This window comes from Eublepharis macularius, chromosome 7 (assembly GCF_028583425.1).
Source record: "Eublepharis macularius isolate TG4126 chromosome 7, MPM_Emac_v1.0, whole genome shotgun sequence".
Classification (NCBI taxonomy): Eukaryota; Metazoa; Chordata; class Lepidosauria; order Squamata; family Eublepharidae; genus Eublepharis; species Eublepharis macularius.
The window spans coordinates 140,385,507-140,397,985 of NC_072796.1; the positions used below are offsets into that span (position 1 = coordinate 140,385,507).

At 45.2% G+C, this 12,479-nt stretch overlaps 1 protein-coding gene across 1 annotated transcript; it reads left to right on the forward strand.

Annotated features, from left to right (window-relative positions):
• The first annotated feature begins 2,264 nt into the window (after positions 1-2,264).
• On the forward strand, positions 2,265-12,189 carry LOC129333016 (prostate stem cell antigen-like). The gene is made up of 3 exons (XM_054984307.1): positions 2,265-2,316; positions 9,710-9,817; positions 11,908-12,189. Exons 1-3 carry the CDS (start codon positions 2,265-2,267, stop codon positions 12,120-12,122), a joined length of 375 nt encoding a protein of 124 aa, XP_054840282.1. The 3' UTR covers positions 12,123-12,189.
• Positions 12,190-12,479: the final 290 nt, after the last annotated feature.

Below are 12,479 nucleotides of genomic sequence, written 5' to 3' on the forward strand. Positions count from 1 at the left end.
TGCTGTAGCAAAGGTGTTAAATGGTTGGGTTGCGAATCATCGTTCTGCTGGTTCGAATCTCACTATTGCCATGGGCTCATTTGGTACCATTGGGTAAGCCACTCCTCTCAGCCCAGCTCCTCAGCTGTGTTGTGGGGATAATAATAACACTGACCTTGTTCACCACTCTGAATGGAGCACTCACCTGTCTAGAAGAGTGGTATGCAAGAGCTTATTATTATTATTGAGACAGAAGGCGTCATGGTATAGGCCAATCTCATTAGACCTCAGAAGCTAAACAGGGTCAGTACTTAGATGGACAACCACTAAGGAAAATTCTGCATAAGAAGGCAACAACAGAGCATCTCTGCTCCTTACTTGCCTCGAAAGCCCCTTGCTCAGGTCGCTATAATTAGGTTCTAGATCCAGAGGAGTTAGCCATGTTAGTCTGTAGTTGCAAAATAGTAAAGAGTCCAGTATCACCTTTAAGACTAACCAACTTTATTGTTGGTTATTTCCAGGGGTCATTTCATAGAAAAAGAGCTGGAGGAACTCATTGGCACAACTTATTAGCATAACTCATTAGCATATGCCACACCCCTTGCCATCGCCAGAAGTGTGTCATTAGCATAACTGATTTGCATATGCCACACCCCCTGACATCACCTATCCTGGCTGTTTTGGACCCAATCCTGGCCATTCAGGGCCGAAATTGGGCCCAAAACGGCAAAAGGGGGCTGAAAATGGCCGAAAAGGGGTCCAAAATGATCAGAATCAGGCCATTGCTGAGCGGGAGAGTGATCCACCACCCGTCAGAGGCCCGATCTGGGCCGTTTCAGCCCCAATCCAGGCTGAAATGGGCCCAAAATGGCCGAGAGTCAGGTGGGCGGGGCCACCTGACATGTTACCACTTTGGGGAACTCCCGGAACTGCGTTTCTGCACATTCCCCCTCAAAATGAGCCCTGGTTATTTCGAGAACCACAGCTCTCTACATCGGATGCATGGAGGGTATGAAGAAACTGGCCAGAGATATATAGGTGGTGAAGGGAGCGGGGAGAGGATTCAGTTGAGACTCTGGATGGTTATCTCATTACCAGAACTAACTGCCTTTCAGGCATTCCATTCAGATTCAGCTACGGAGGGGAGGGGCCACACCCAGCCTGGATTGCGCACGCCACCTCTTTCATGACTTCTTCAACTGATTTATATTTTCATGGCCCTCATTGCCTACACCCTCTCCCCCCTCCCCTCACCACCTATATAGCTCTGGCCAGTTTTTTCATACCCTCCATGTATCTGACGAAGAGAGCTGTGGTTTTCAAAAGCCCATGCTACAGTAAAGTTGGTTAGTCTTAAAGGTGCTATTGGACTCTTTACTAATTTATAATTAGGTTGCAACTTGATGGAACGCAGTCACACGTTGTTGTTGTTTTGTTGTTGTTAAATCCTCTTTTTTCTGAGCTTTCTCCAGTCATCTTTCAACCATCTTTAAACACTCTCCACCATGTCTCCTCAGTCTTAAGGACTAGAAACTTACAATTTTCTTTAAAAAAACAGGAAACTTTGTGGCCAACATTCTGGAAATTTCCTGACCTTGTGCTCTGGAATCGCAGCTAATGTAGAACCTTTGATTCTTCTCTTGATGCTCAAGAACGTGACTTGCTTTGTTGTAACTTCTGTTCTCAGAAGCATATTAGCAATGGGGCATTGGGTTTTCCAGCATTTTAAGGCCTCTGTTTGTTTAGGCTGGTGAAATACCTGTCAAGCATGCATGAGGCTTAATTCTTAGTGACTTAGATGCTCTCTGTCCTCTTCCGGCCCCACCATACTCAACATGCATGCAATTCCAAGCCAGTGGCCCATGCTAAACCTCAGACAGATCGGACCGGTTCTGTTGAACAAGAGAATGAGGATCTTTCATGTGAACTCAAGAAATCTCACCCACCCTACTGGGGGAGGGAGGGGACCATGCCCCAAACCAATGCCAGACCCATTCTTTAGCCATTTAATTCTGCTAATATAGAGAGTTTTGCCTAAAGATAACAGGAAGTGCAGGAAAAGGTGAAGGAGCATCAAATCACAGGTAAAGATAGAGTGAGGCGGGGCATTTATTTCTCATAATGTCAGTGATGTGATCTAAAGAACCTGTCAGTCCTGTTTGGTTGCGGGGGGGGGGGCCTTCTAAATCTCATGTTGTCACGTGGCCAAACAGTTCCTTTGCAGAGCATATAAAGCAAGCCCAGGACGGAAGGATGTCCCATCTCCTGCATGACGTTTCCCAGCAATGAAGCCACTTCTGATCTTCGTGTTGGCCGGAAGCCTGTTTGTACAGCCAGGTAAATCTTTCCCCCCCAAATCTACCTGCATTATTTGTATAGCAGCGCCAATATGCATGGCACTTTACAGAATATAAGCGGCTAGGTCCCTGCCCCGGTGAGCTTACAATCCGAAATTTGAGATGAGGAAGAGAACCAGAGATAGCACGATGCAGAGATTCGAGTGTTGGGCTAATATTTGGGAGACCCAGGTTCGAATCCCCACTCTTTCACAGAAGCTTGCTGGGTAGATCTTGGGTCAGTCACATGCTCTCAGCCTAATCTACCTCACAGGGTCGTTGCAACGTTAAAAGGGAGAACCATGTGTGCTGCCCTGAAACTCGTAGGGAGAATGAGATAAAAAGGTGAAACAGAGGAGGAGATAAAAAGAGGGGAGGCACTGAGTACTTATTTCAGTTGGGGAGGGAGGGCTGAGAGGTGTGTGAATGGCTCCCCAGAAAAGTTGCATTTTGAGGAGGAATTTGGAAGAAATGAAAAGTGGTGCCACGTGTACGTTTTGGGAAGCAGTCTCAGGCATAACAGTCAGCCAAGCAGAGTCCTTTGAGAGAGCAAGAACCCTCTGGTCAGATGCAGGTGAACGAGTGAAGTTCTCAACTCTCTTGCATTCCAGCAGAAATTTCCCTGTGGAACTCAACTCCACAAGAGATGCTACTTCGCCTTTTCCAGATCTTGCTTGTGTGGATTTCTGAACAGAAATCTCACCTCCTCCAAGCCACCCTAGATGGGGTAGAGGAAATCAAGCTTAGACTTTTCTTAGCAGCTGCTTCTCAGATGTTCTGGCCAGCAACGAAAAGGAATCTTCTCCTATCCCATTCCCTCCCTCCTTTTCTTCCTTTCTGTCAGTGAGAAGGGAAGGATTCGTTGGGCAGAAGAGGGTTGCGCATTTCTGGCAAGAACAACGGTCAAGGAGCAAAATTGAAAAGAGTCTAGTAGCACCTTTAAGACTAACCAACTTTACTGTAGCATAAGCTTTCGAGAATCACAGTTCTCTTCATCAGATGCATCTGACGAAGAGAACTGCGATTCTCAAAAGCTTATGCTACAGTAAAGTTGGTTAGTCTTAAAGGTGCTACTGGACTCTTTTTGATTTTGCTACTACAGACTAACACGGCTGACTCCTCGGGATCTACGGTCAAGGAGTGGCTCCCCAAAGTCTAAGCTGCAAAACTTGATGCTGAGTATTCACCAGAATAGTCCTTAAAACCTAAGTTCAGTGGGGCACCTTAAAAACTAATAACATTTATTTCAATACGAGCTTTTGTGAATCACAGCCCACTTCGTCAGAGCGAGATGAATCCTCATCAGACATTTGGCATTCATATTTGGGTCTTTGCATTCAATATTGCTCAGTGTTTGATAGCAAACCTGAAGTGCAGTTTAATAAGTGGCTTTAGTGAAGATGTTATTTCAGGACAGGCTTTCATGGACTAGAGAGGGCTTAAGTCCATGAGAATTTTATCCTCGAATAAACCCTTCTTAATCAACAGTGCCACTTTTCCCCGATTCGTTTTTGCCGCAACAGACTAACACCACTACCGCTTCTGGAATTATTGTCAGGGAATGCGGTGCAGTTACCGAAATAGGCAGTCTCCTAATTAGTTGGGGGAAATTAGCTTAAAGGAGAAAAGTGAGAGGGGATAACTGGGATTCTCCACCAATGATTATGTGGATTATTCCCTTAGAGAACTCTCAAATAAATCAGCCAGAAGTTCAACCTTAGAGTCAAGGTTCTGGTATTGACCTATAAGGCCCTGTGCGGACTGGGACCAGCATATCTATGGGACCGTCTCTCCCCATATATTCCCCGGAGGACACTCCGATCAGGGGACAAACAGCTGTTGGTGGTCCCTGCCCCAGGGAGGCCCCCCTAGCCTTGACTAGAGCCAGGGCCTTTTTGGTCCTGGCTCGCACCTGGTGGAATGCTCTGTCTGCTGAGATCAGGGCCTGGCAGGACCTACTGTCCTTCCACCGGGCCTGCAAGACAGAGTTGTTCCACCAGGCATATGGCTGAGGCTGGGCCTCCACCGGCCTGAAAAAAGGGGTGTATAAAATCTTAACCCTCCCTGTGAAGGCTGTCCACCATCCTGTTTTAAATGTGTATGGATTTTATTGTATTTTAAGATGTTGGGTTTTTTGTATTCTGTATTTTAATGTGTTGTTATCCTCCCTGAGCCCACTCGCAGGGAGGGCAGAATAGAAATTTGAAATAAATAAAATAAAATAAATAAACCAGAAAGGAGTTTTTAATTAAAAGAGAAAAAATAGGGCAAACGTACAGAAAACCACACACAGCACATATCTGAGGCTAACTAAGGGGAAATCGGGGAGGAAAGAGGAGAAAGCAGTTTCAGGGAAGACAACAATTACCAGTCTCAAAGACAGAGGTCCATGGAGGCAACTCAAAAACAACCCATGTTTCACGAGGAGAAGAAGAGAAGGCCCAAACAGATTTGGAGGTGCATGGATGGATCCAGAACACGCACACTCTCTCTAGTGGCTCAGGAGTCCAGATATAGGGCAAAAGGCTCCCTGGGGCAAGCTGATGTCTTTGCCCCCCCAAAACAATAACTTGATGGGTTTTCCAGAAGTGGATAATAAGTTGGGAGAGGCGTCATGTGTTCCTGAGGCGGACTATATGTGTAGCTTGTGCTTGATGAGCCTTTGAGGACCAGATAGGAAAAGCTACCAGGTTTGCTGAATAGCTTGGGTGGTGCTTAATCAGGGTAAAAGGGTGAGGGGAAGAAAGGACGGGTGTTGACGAGATTAGTCAGCCATTTCCTGAGAACCTCACTGTCCAAAGTTATGCATCTCTTCGGGGCATGGAGGTGTGCCAGCCGCTCTGACTCACCATTTAAAATATTTCCCAGACTTTTACCCAGCTGGCATCCATTTTGTTTTACTTCAGGCCAGGCAGTGCCTTGCACTTATGCTATATAGGGAAGGGTGTTTATGATTTCATATCTATAAACTGCTTCTTAGGGAAGAGAGATTTTACTGCTAATAGTGCTGTTTAAGATCCAGTTTGTTGTAGTGGGTAAGTGCAGCGGGACTCTAATCTGGAGAACTGGGTTTGATTCCCCACTCCTCCACTTGTAGCCAGATGGGTGACCTTGGGTCAGTCACAGTTTACCAGAGCTCTCTCAGCCCCACCCACCTCACAGGGTGTTTGTTGTGGGGATAATAATAACATACTTTGTAAACTGCTCTGAGTGGGTGTTAAGTTGCCCTGAAGGGTGGTGTATAAATGGAATGTGGTTGTTGTTGTTATTGTTGTTGTTGTTATCTGACAGCATTTGATCCTTGGTATGCAACAGTGTTATAAAGGATGGAGCTGAGAAGTTGGTTCACTTGCATCCTTTGGCTGCATTTGCTAATTGCCCTAAGTACTATTTTGCTTCTGACAAAGGCAGCTCCTATTCTATATTTGACAAACAATAGTATGAAGTCTCTGACAGTATTTGACAGGTGTCATATTAGACATCTGCCATGATCATGACGATGCAAAGAAGCCAACATGAGTAAAACAACATTTTTGCCAAATATCTTTTCTTTTTGATGAAATTTCATGGCAGCTCCAATCCAAATGCAAGCAGGGTGGGCATAAAACTACTGTGCGCCAGGGGGCATCTGAAAAGAATGTATTGCCTTCCTGCATTTATACCGTACCTTTCTCCTCTGTCTGTCTCCCAGCTTTGCAGGGCAGGGCATGGATGCAAACTGGGCCCCACAGGCTATGCATAATTGCATAGTCCTATCATTGTTTGAGAGTCTCTCTACACAAGGCATCTTACACGGGGATGCTCAAGTGTAGGGTAGTTTAAAAAGACAGAGCCAGCGGAGATCGCTCCTCAGAGAGTTTGTTCATTCCATCTTTGGGGAAGCATAGTTTAAAAAGACAGAGCCAGTGGAGATCATTCCTGGGAGGGTTTCTTAATTTCATCTTTGGGGAAGCATAGTTTAAAAAGACAGGGCCAATGGAGATCGCTCCTCAAAGGGTTGGTTAATTTCATCTACACCTACCTGAAGGCTCTGTCAATTTCACTTCACCTTTGGGGAGGCAAAGATGAAATTAACAAACCCTCTAAGGAGTGATCTCTGCCAGCTCTTTTTTAAACTACACTTCCTGGCTAACATCGCATCTCCCTACACTTGAGCATCCCCACATAAGATGTCTCGTGTAGAGAGACTCAGAGCTTCCCTAGGGAGAAAGAGGTAAGTAACAGAGGAGAACCAAGCTTATTCCTAATGTTAACAGCCCTATCTGGAAGTTTGCAAGGGCCCGGCTTTGAGAAGATGCAGCCATGTGTTTGGGTCCAAAGGGAAGAGATTTTTTTCTGCACCTTGGATGGGAAGTTTTTCTAATCTTATGGCTCACCCTTATGCAAGTTTACTCAGAACTAAGCCCACCAGTGCTCAGAGGGGCTTATTTACAGCTGTGTGTGCAAAGGAACGAAGCCTTAAATTAGAAATTGGAAACTCCAACTCTGGCATCAGCCAGCATCAGCATACCCGGAGGCAAGGCGGCTGCCAGAGTAGGGCAGGGCCACTGCCAACAACCTGCCAGCCCTTCCCCTGCCTGTTTGCTTGCAAGCACTCCGCCACCCATGCTCCCAGCCATAGGTACTGCCTGGCATCATCAGGGAACGGGTATGCAGGTGATGCGGGCGTCAGTGAGTCTAGGCAGTGAGGGGGTGGGCGGAGGATACACAGGCACATGTGTTGGTGGGTGGAAAAGAAAGCATTGGGGGGGGTCTTGGTGGTGGGCATCAGAGAACCCTTGGCCCTCTCTGCCCAGGGCCTCCCAAAATCTAGAACCTGCCCTCTTTGCCCTCACTCAAGTATTGCCTGAACCAGCTTAACAGAGAACAGAGCTCTGCTCAAAATGCTTGGGGGATGGACAGGAGTGCCTTCTCAACTAGATTGCAACGTTGTCAAGGACAGAGACCCTCAGGACAGATGCTCTTCAGAGCAGGGCTGGCTGCCCTCCTCAGTGGGGGCAGGGGATACCCCACTACCAGCCATCATGTCCCACTGCCCCCACGTGCTTGAAAATTTAAATGGGGCCCCCACATACCTGAGAATTATTTTTTTTTAATTTTCATTTTATTGAATATGAACAAGTAATATACATAAGTCAATAATATAAACTATTAACATTTGAACAAGTATTATTACAACTCTTCCAGTATAGTGGTGACATCGATACAGAAAGAGGAATCAAGGCAATACAGTTTGTCATATTTTGAAATTACAGAATAAAGTTTCCAGATTGGGTTATTGCTTGAGATATTTTTGATTTGGGTTGGATATTATGCATATCTACGTAATCAAAGAAAAGTAGCCATTTTTCCATAAAATTAGAGTTCGTAGGGAACTGTTCTGCTACAATGAGGTCATTGTGAGTTTTTTCCACTATAAAATGATTCCAAATTTTTTCAAACCAGGAGTCAACCGAGGGTACCCTTTCTTTTTTCCATTCTAGTGCTATTGCATTCTTTGCTACCACAAAGAGTGTCGCTATTAGTTCTCTCCTGATCTTTGGGATGGCGAACTCATCCCATTGGCTTAGAAAAATAATTTTTGGGTCTAGAGGCACTTCATACCCTGTGATTTCCCTGGTTGTTTCAATGACTTTTTCCCAGAATTTTTTTACAAATTTGCATTCCCACCAACAGTGGGCAAACGTGCCTATCTCTCCACATTTTTCCCAACAAAGTGGGGACGCTGATGAAGAGATATGGGAGAGTCTCTGTGGTGTAAGATACCACCTGTGGATGATCTTAAATGTTTGTATCCTGGTTTGAATAACATTTGATTTAAATATGTCTGAGGACCATATCTTTTTACATGTCATTATAGATTGATCTACGGTACAATCTTTGGCCCAACAGGTTTGACAGGATATTTGTTTTTTATTCAGTGTATTTAGTAAGATGGTATAAAGTATAGAAATCATTCCTTTTTTCTGTGACGTGTATCTGAGAATTATTTTTTACCGCATACCTCCCAGGATACAGCTGGTTTGATGGGACCCAGAACAGAAGTAGAAAGCGAACATTGTGTATTTAGGCCTTGAGATTGATCCAAGCCTTTCCCACAAGAGGAGTGCATACTGATATCACAAAAGCTTTTTGCAGAAGGAAACAAAGCTCCCAAACGCTGGAGAGTGCACTGGAGAGCAACCTTCGGGGAGGTGAAGGCTCTGTCCATTTCACCTCTCTACAGGAAGGTAGTTTAAAAAGACAGAGCCTGTGGAGATCACTCCTCAGAGGGTTTGTTAATTTCATCTTCACCTTCTGGAAGGCTCTGTCAATTTCCTCTCCCCTTCAGGGAGGCGAAGATGAAATTAACAAACACTTGGAGGAGCAACCTCCGCAGGCTGTCTTTGTAAACCACATTTCCTGGCTAATATTGCTTCTCCCCACACTTGATCATCCACGTGTAAGATGCCTCGTGTAGAGAGACTCGTTGTGGGCAGTAATGGGGCTGAGAGATGAGACTGGCAGTGCAAGCCGGTCGTTCCGCTAGGCCAAAGAGTCACAAAGAAGCAATGAAACAGACTGTAAGTGCTTAGTGGGATAAATGACAGCTAATCACAGCTGTTCTGCAGGACATTTGTGTTCTTCCAGACATCTTTTTTGTGTCGCTCGTTTCTGATAAGGGAAGAAAACGCCACTAATGCCATAACAGTAGCTCCCAGCTGAATCACATGCCTTCAGGCTCAGCAACATGGTTCTTCCCTGTTTATTTTAAATGACTTTTTTTATTTAGAAAATACAGTCTCTGACATTACTTTATCAAGAAGAGGGAAGGGAGAGAGAGACACTTCCACCTTCTCCTCCCAGAAAAAAAAGCCCTCACCCATGTTGGTGTAGTGATTAAGAGCAGCAGGACTCTAATCTGGAGAGCCAGGTTTGATTCCCCACTCCTCCGCTTGAAGCCAGCTGGGTGACCTTGGTTCTTTCACAGCTCTCTCAGAGCTCTCTCAGCCCCTCCCACCTCATAGGGTAATTGTTGTGAGGATTTGAGTGGGTGTTAAGTTGTCCTGCAGGGCGGTATATAAATCGAAAGTTATTATGTTATTATGTTGCTTTTAACCACTCACTGGAAAATAAAAATGCAAGTACCTGTACATTTTGCCGTGCAGGATTAAAACTAGCTTGGGGTCATTTTTTTAAAAAGAAGAACACAAAATGGAAGGAAATGATTAAGGTTCCCTTCTCTCCCTACCCTATTCCCTTCTGGGATAGGACAACCCTGAAGGCTGAATTTGCAAAGGAAAAGGTCATTTAAAATAAACCGGGAAGAAAATGCATCCTGTTATTGAGTCCAGAGATGCCCCTTACCCTTCTGTTGGTCGGACTCCTTCCTTATCCACTTTCTTCTCTTGCAGCGGGTTCACTTAAGTGCTACACGTGTGCAATGCAGGTCAGCAATTCCAAGTGCCAAGGAGTGAAAGACTGTGACCACACTGCCAAAGCGTGCAAAACGGAAGTGCTAAGTAAGTTATGTCCTGGTCACCATCTTCTCTGCTCCGGACTGTTGCATTTTGCAAATCTTGCCATAATTGATTGATGGGAGTAGAGGATGTACTCGCTTCTTGACAGCAAAGGGCCTCAAAGCGAGGAACAACACTTAAGAGCATATGTCATGAATGTAATTAGCCAACATAAAAGCCAGCAATTACAATCAGAGCACATTAGCCACAAAAGGGGAGGGCTTTAAAATGGTCTAGATCCTGTCTCTGGCGCATTGGAGCAGGGAGAGTCGATTCGATAATTTGGAGTAAAGAGCTTAGGGCTGCTCCTCAATTAAGTTTTGCTGTCTGAGAAGTCCACGTGATAGTAAAATAAATGTTTTTTTTATCCAATTGCATCAATTGGGTTGCTACCCTCCAGGTGGTTGGAGATCTCCCAAAATCACAACTGATCTCCGGGCCACAGAGTTCTGTTCGCCTGGAAGAAATGGCAGCTTTGGAGGGTGGACTGAGGTCCCTGCTCCCCAAACCCCATCCTCTCTAGACTACACACACACACACACACACACACAAATCTCCAGGAATTTCCCAACCTGGAGCTCGCAACCTATTTAAACATGGAGATTATCTCTGGACTCAAGAAATCTGACTGCATTGATCTGTACCACTATAACCCTGATGCTTGACTACTGTAATGTAATCTACATGGGGATATCCTTGAAGAAGACTCAAAAGTTTCAGCTAATACAAAATGCAGCAGGCCTTTTCTTTTTTTTAACAGAGACTAGCCAATTTGAGCAAATAATACATATCCTAGAACATCTGCACTGGATTCCAGTTTGTTTCCTGGTCTAAACTGAAGTGCTCGTATTGAGCCTTGAAGCCCTTTCCAGCCTGGAACCCCCATGCTTGCAGATCCCAGATTAACCTCTGTCTCAACTGGACCCTGCTCAGAAGTTCCTACCAAATGTACCCCCTTGTAAGGCAGTAAGAACAGCTGCAGCCTGGGCACAAGCTGTCTCAGTGATTTCCCTGCCATTGTGGCATGCCCTCCAAATGGTCGGCCTCCTTGTTGGAATGTAGAAGGCAGTGCAAGCACTTGATAGACAGGCGTGCTATTTGGCATGATTCTCTGGTTTTGTGTATGGGACAGGAAAGATTGCTTTACTGGTATCTGTTATTTCTTTGAAACTGTGAGTCTCTCTACACGAGACATCTTACACGGAGACGCTCAAGTGTGAGGAGACACACTATTAGTCGGGAAGCATAGTTTAAAAAGACAGAGCCAGTGGAGATCACTCCTTGGAGGGTTTGTTAATTTCATCTTTGCTGCCCCGAAGTGGAGGTGAAATTGACAGAGCCTTCAGGTAGGTGAAGATAAAATTAACAAACCCTTTGAGGAGCGATCTCCATGGGCTCTGTCTTTTTAAACGATGCTTCCCCAAAGATGAAATTAACAAACCCTTTGAGGAGCGATCTCCGCCAGCTCTGTCTTTTTAAACTACCCTCCTGTAGAGAGGTGAAATTGACAGAGCCTTCAGGTAGACGAAGATTAAATTAACAAACCATCTGAGGAACAATCTCCATCATTTCTGTCTTTTAAAACTATGCTTCCTGGCTAACATCGTATTGCCCTTCACTTGAGCGTCCCCAAGTAAGAGTCTTGTGTAGACAGAATCTGTAAAGTGCTGTGAGTCCTGAAAAAGAGGAAGTGTAGTATGCATGTTTTAAAACGAATAAATCCCTAAAAGAGTCTCTGTGCCAGATCTTAAAAAAGCAGAACGGTATTTATAAGAGGAGATGCTCCCTCAAGCATCCGAAGGCAAAGCCATAAAGGCCTTTAAAAGTAATTAACAGCATCATAAATTTGACTTTGAAATACGTTAGCAACCAGTGAAGAACATTCAAGGCTAGTGCTGAAATCCTTTTAGATCACTACGCCTCAACAACCCTCAAGGGCAGCCCCGCATTACAGTAGTCCATTACAGTAGTCTAGTAAGAAAGTTACCAGGGCATGCACAACAGTAGATTTGAACAACTGGGCTGCTTGTTCTCTTTCTTCTATTACGTTCTTCCCTAATGGACATCTTCCATTTCACCTGTCTCCTTTGCAGGTGTCATTGGCGTCATCACTTTGATCTCCAAAGAGTGTGCGTTGTCTTGCGAGGCGGCCTTCAATGACTACACCGTGGCCAAAAGGAACGTCTCGTGCTGTGACACCGAGTTTTGCAACTTCAGCGGGGCCAGTGGCTTTGAGATAAGCTACACCAAGGTGGCCTTGGCTCTCTGCACCAGCTTTGCCTTGACTTTTCTCAGGAGTGGGCCCTGAGGGGTGGGAAGGGGGGCTTGTAAGTTTGCAAATGCAAAAAGAAAAAAAAAATCTAGATTCTTTTCCATTAAAGTAGGAATGCATACATCTATTTCCCGTTGCTAATCAGCTTCTGGTGCTTCGAACGCAGGGAGAGATTTAGGCTTGCTTGATTGGAGATTAAGGGCTGGAGAGTCAGTGTGGCTGAAAAGCAGTGTTTACAATCCAGTCGTCGGTGCAGAGTTGAGGTCTCTAAGCTACCTCTTTTCTACAGTCAGGCAGCTACTCTCTCCAATTCATTTATGAAGAATAAGGCACCGGTCCCTTGAGGGACCTGCTGTCTCGCCTGTCAAGAAGAGCTATCGGCAGCAGCCCCGG

Coding starts and splice junctions, on each gene's coding strand:
- LOC129333016 (XM_054984307.1), top strand. CDS start 2,265: ATGAAGCCACTTCTGATCTTCGTGTTGGCCGGAAGCCTGTTTGTACAG. Junction 2,317..9,709: donor AAGCCTGTTTGTACAGCCAG/GTAAATCTTTCC, acceptor CTTCTCTTGCAG/CGGGTTCACTTAAGTGCTAC. Junction 9,818..11,907: donor GTGCAAAACGGAAGTGCTAA/GTAAGTTATGTC, acceptor TCTCCTTTGCAG/GTGTCATTGGCGTCATCACT.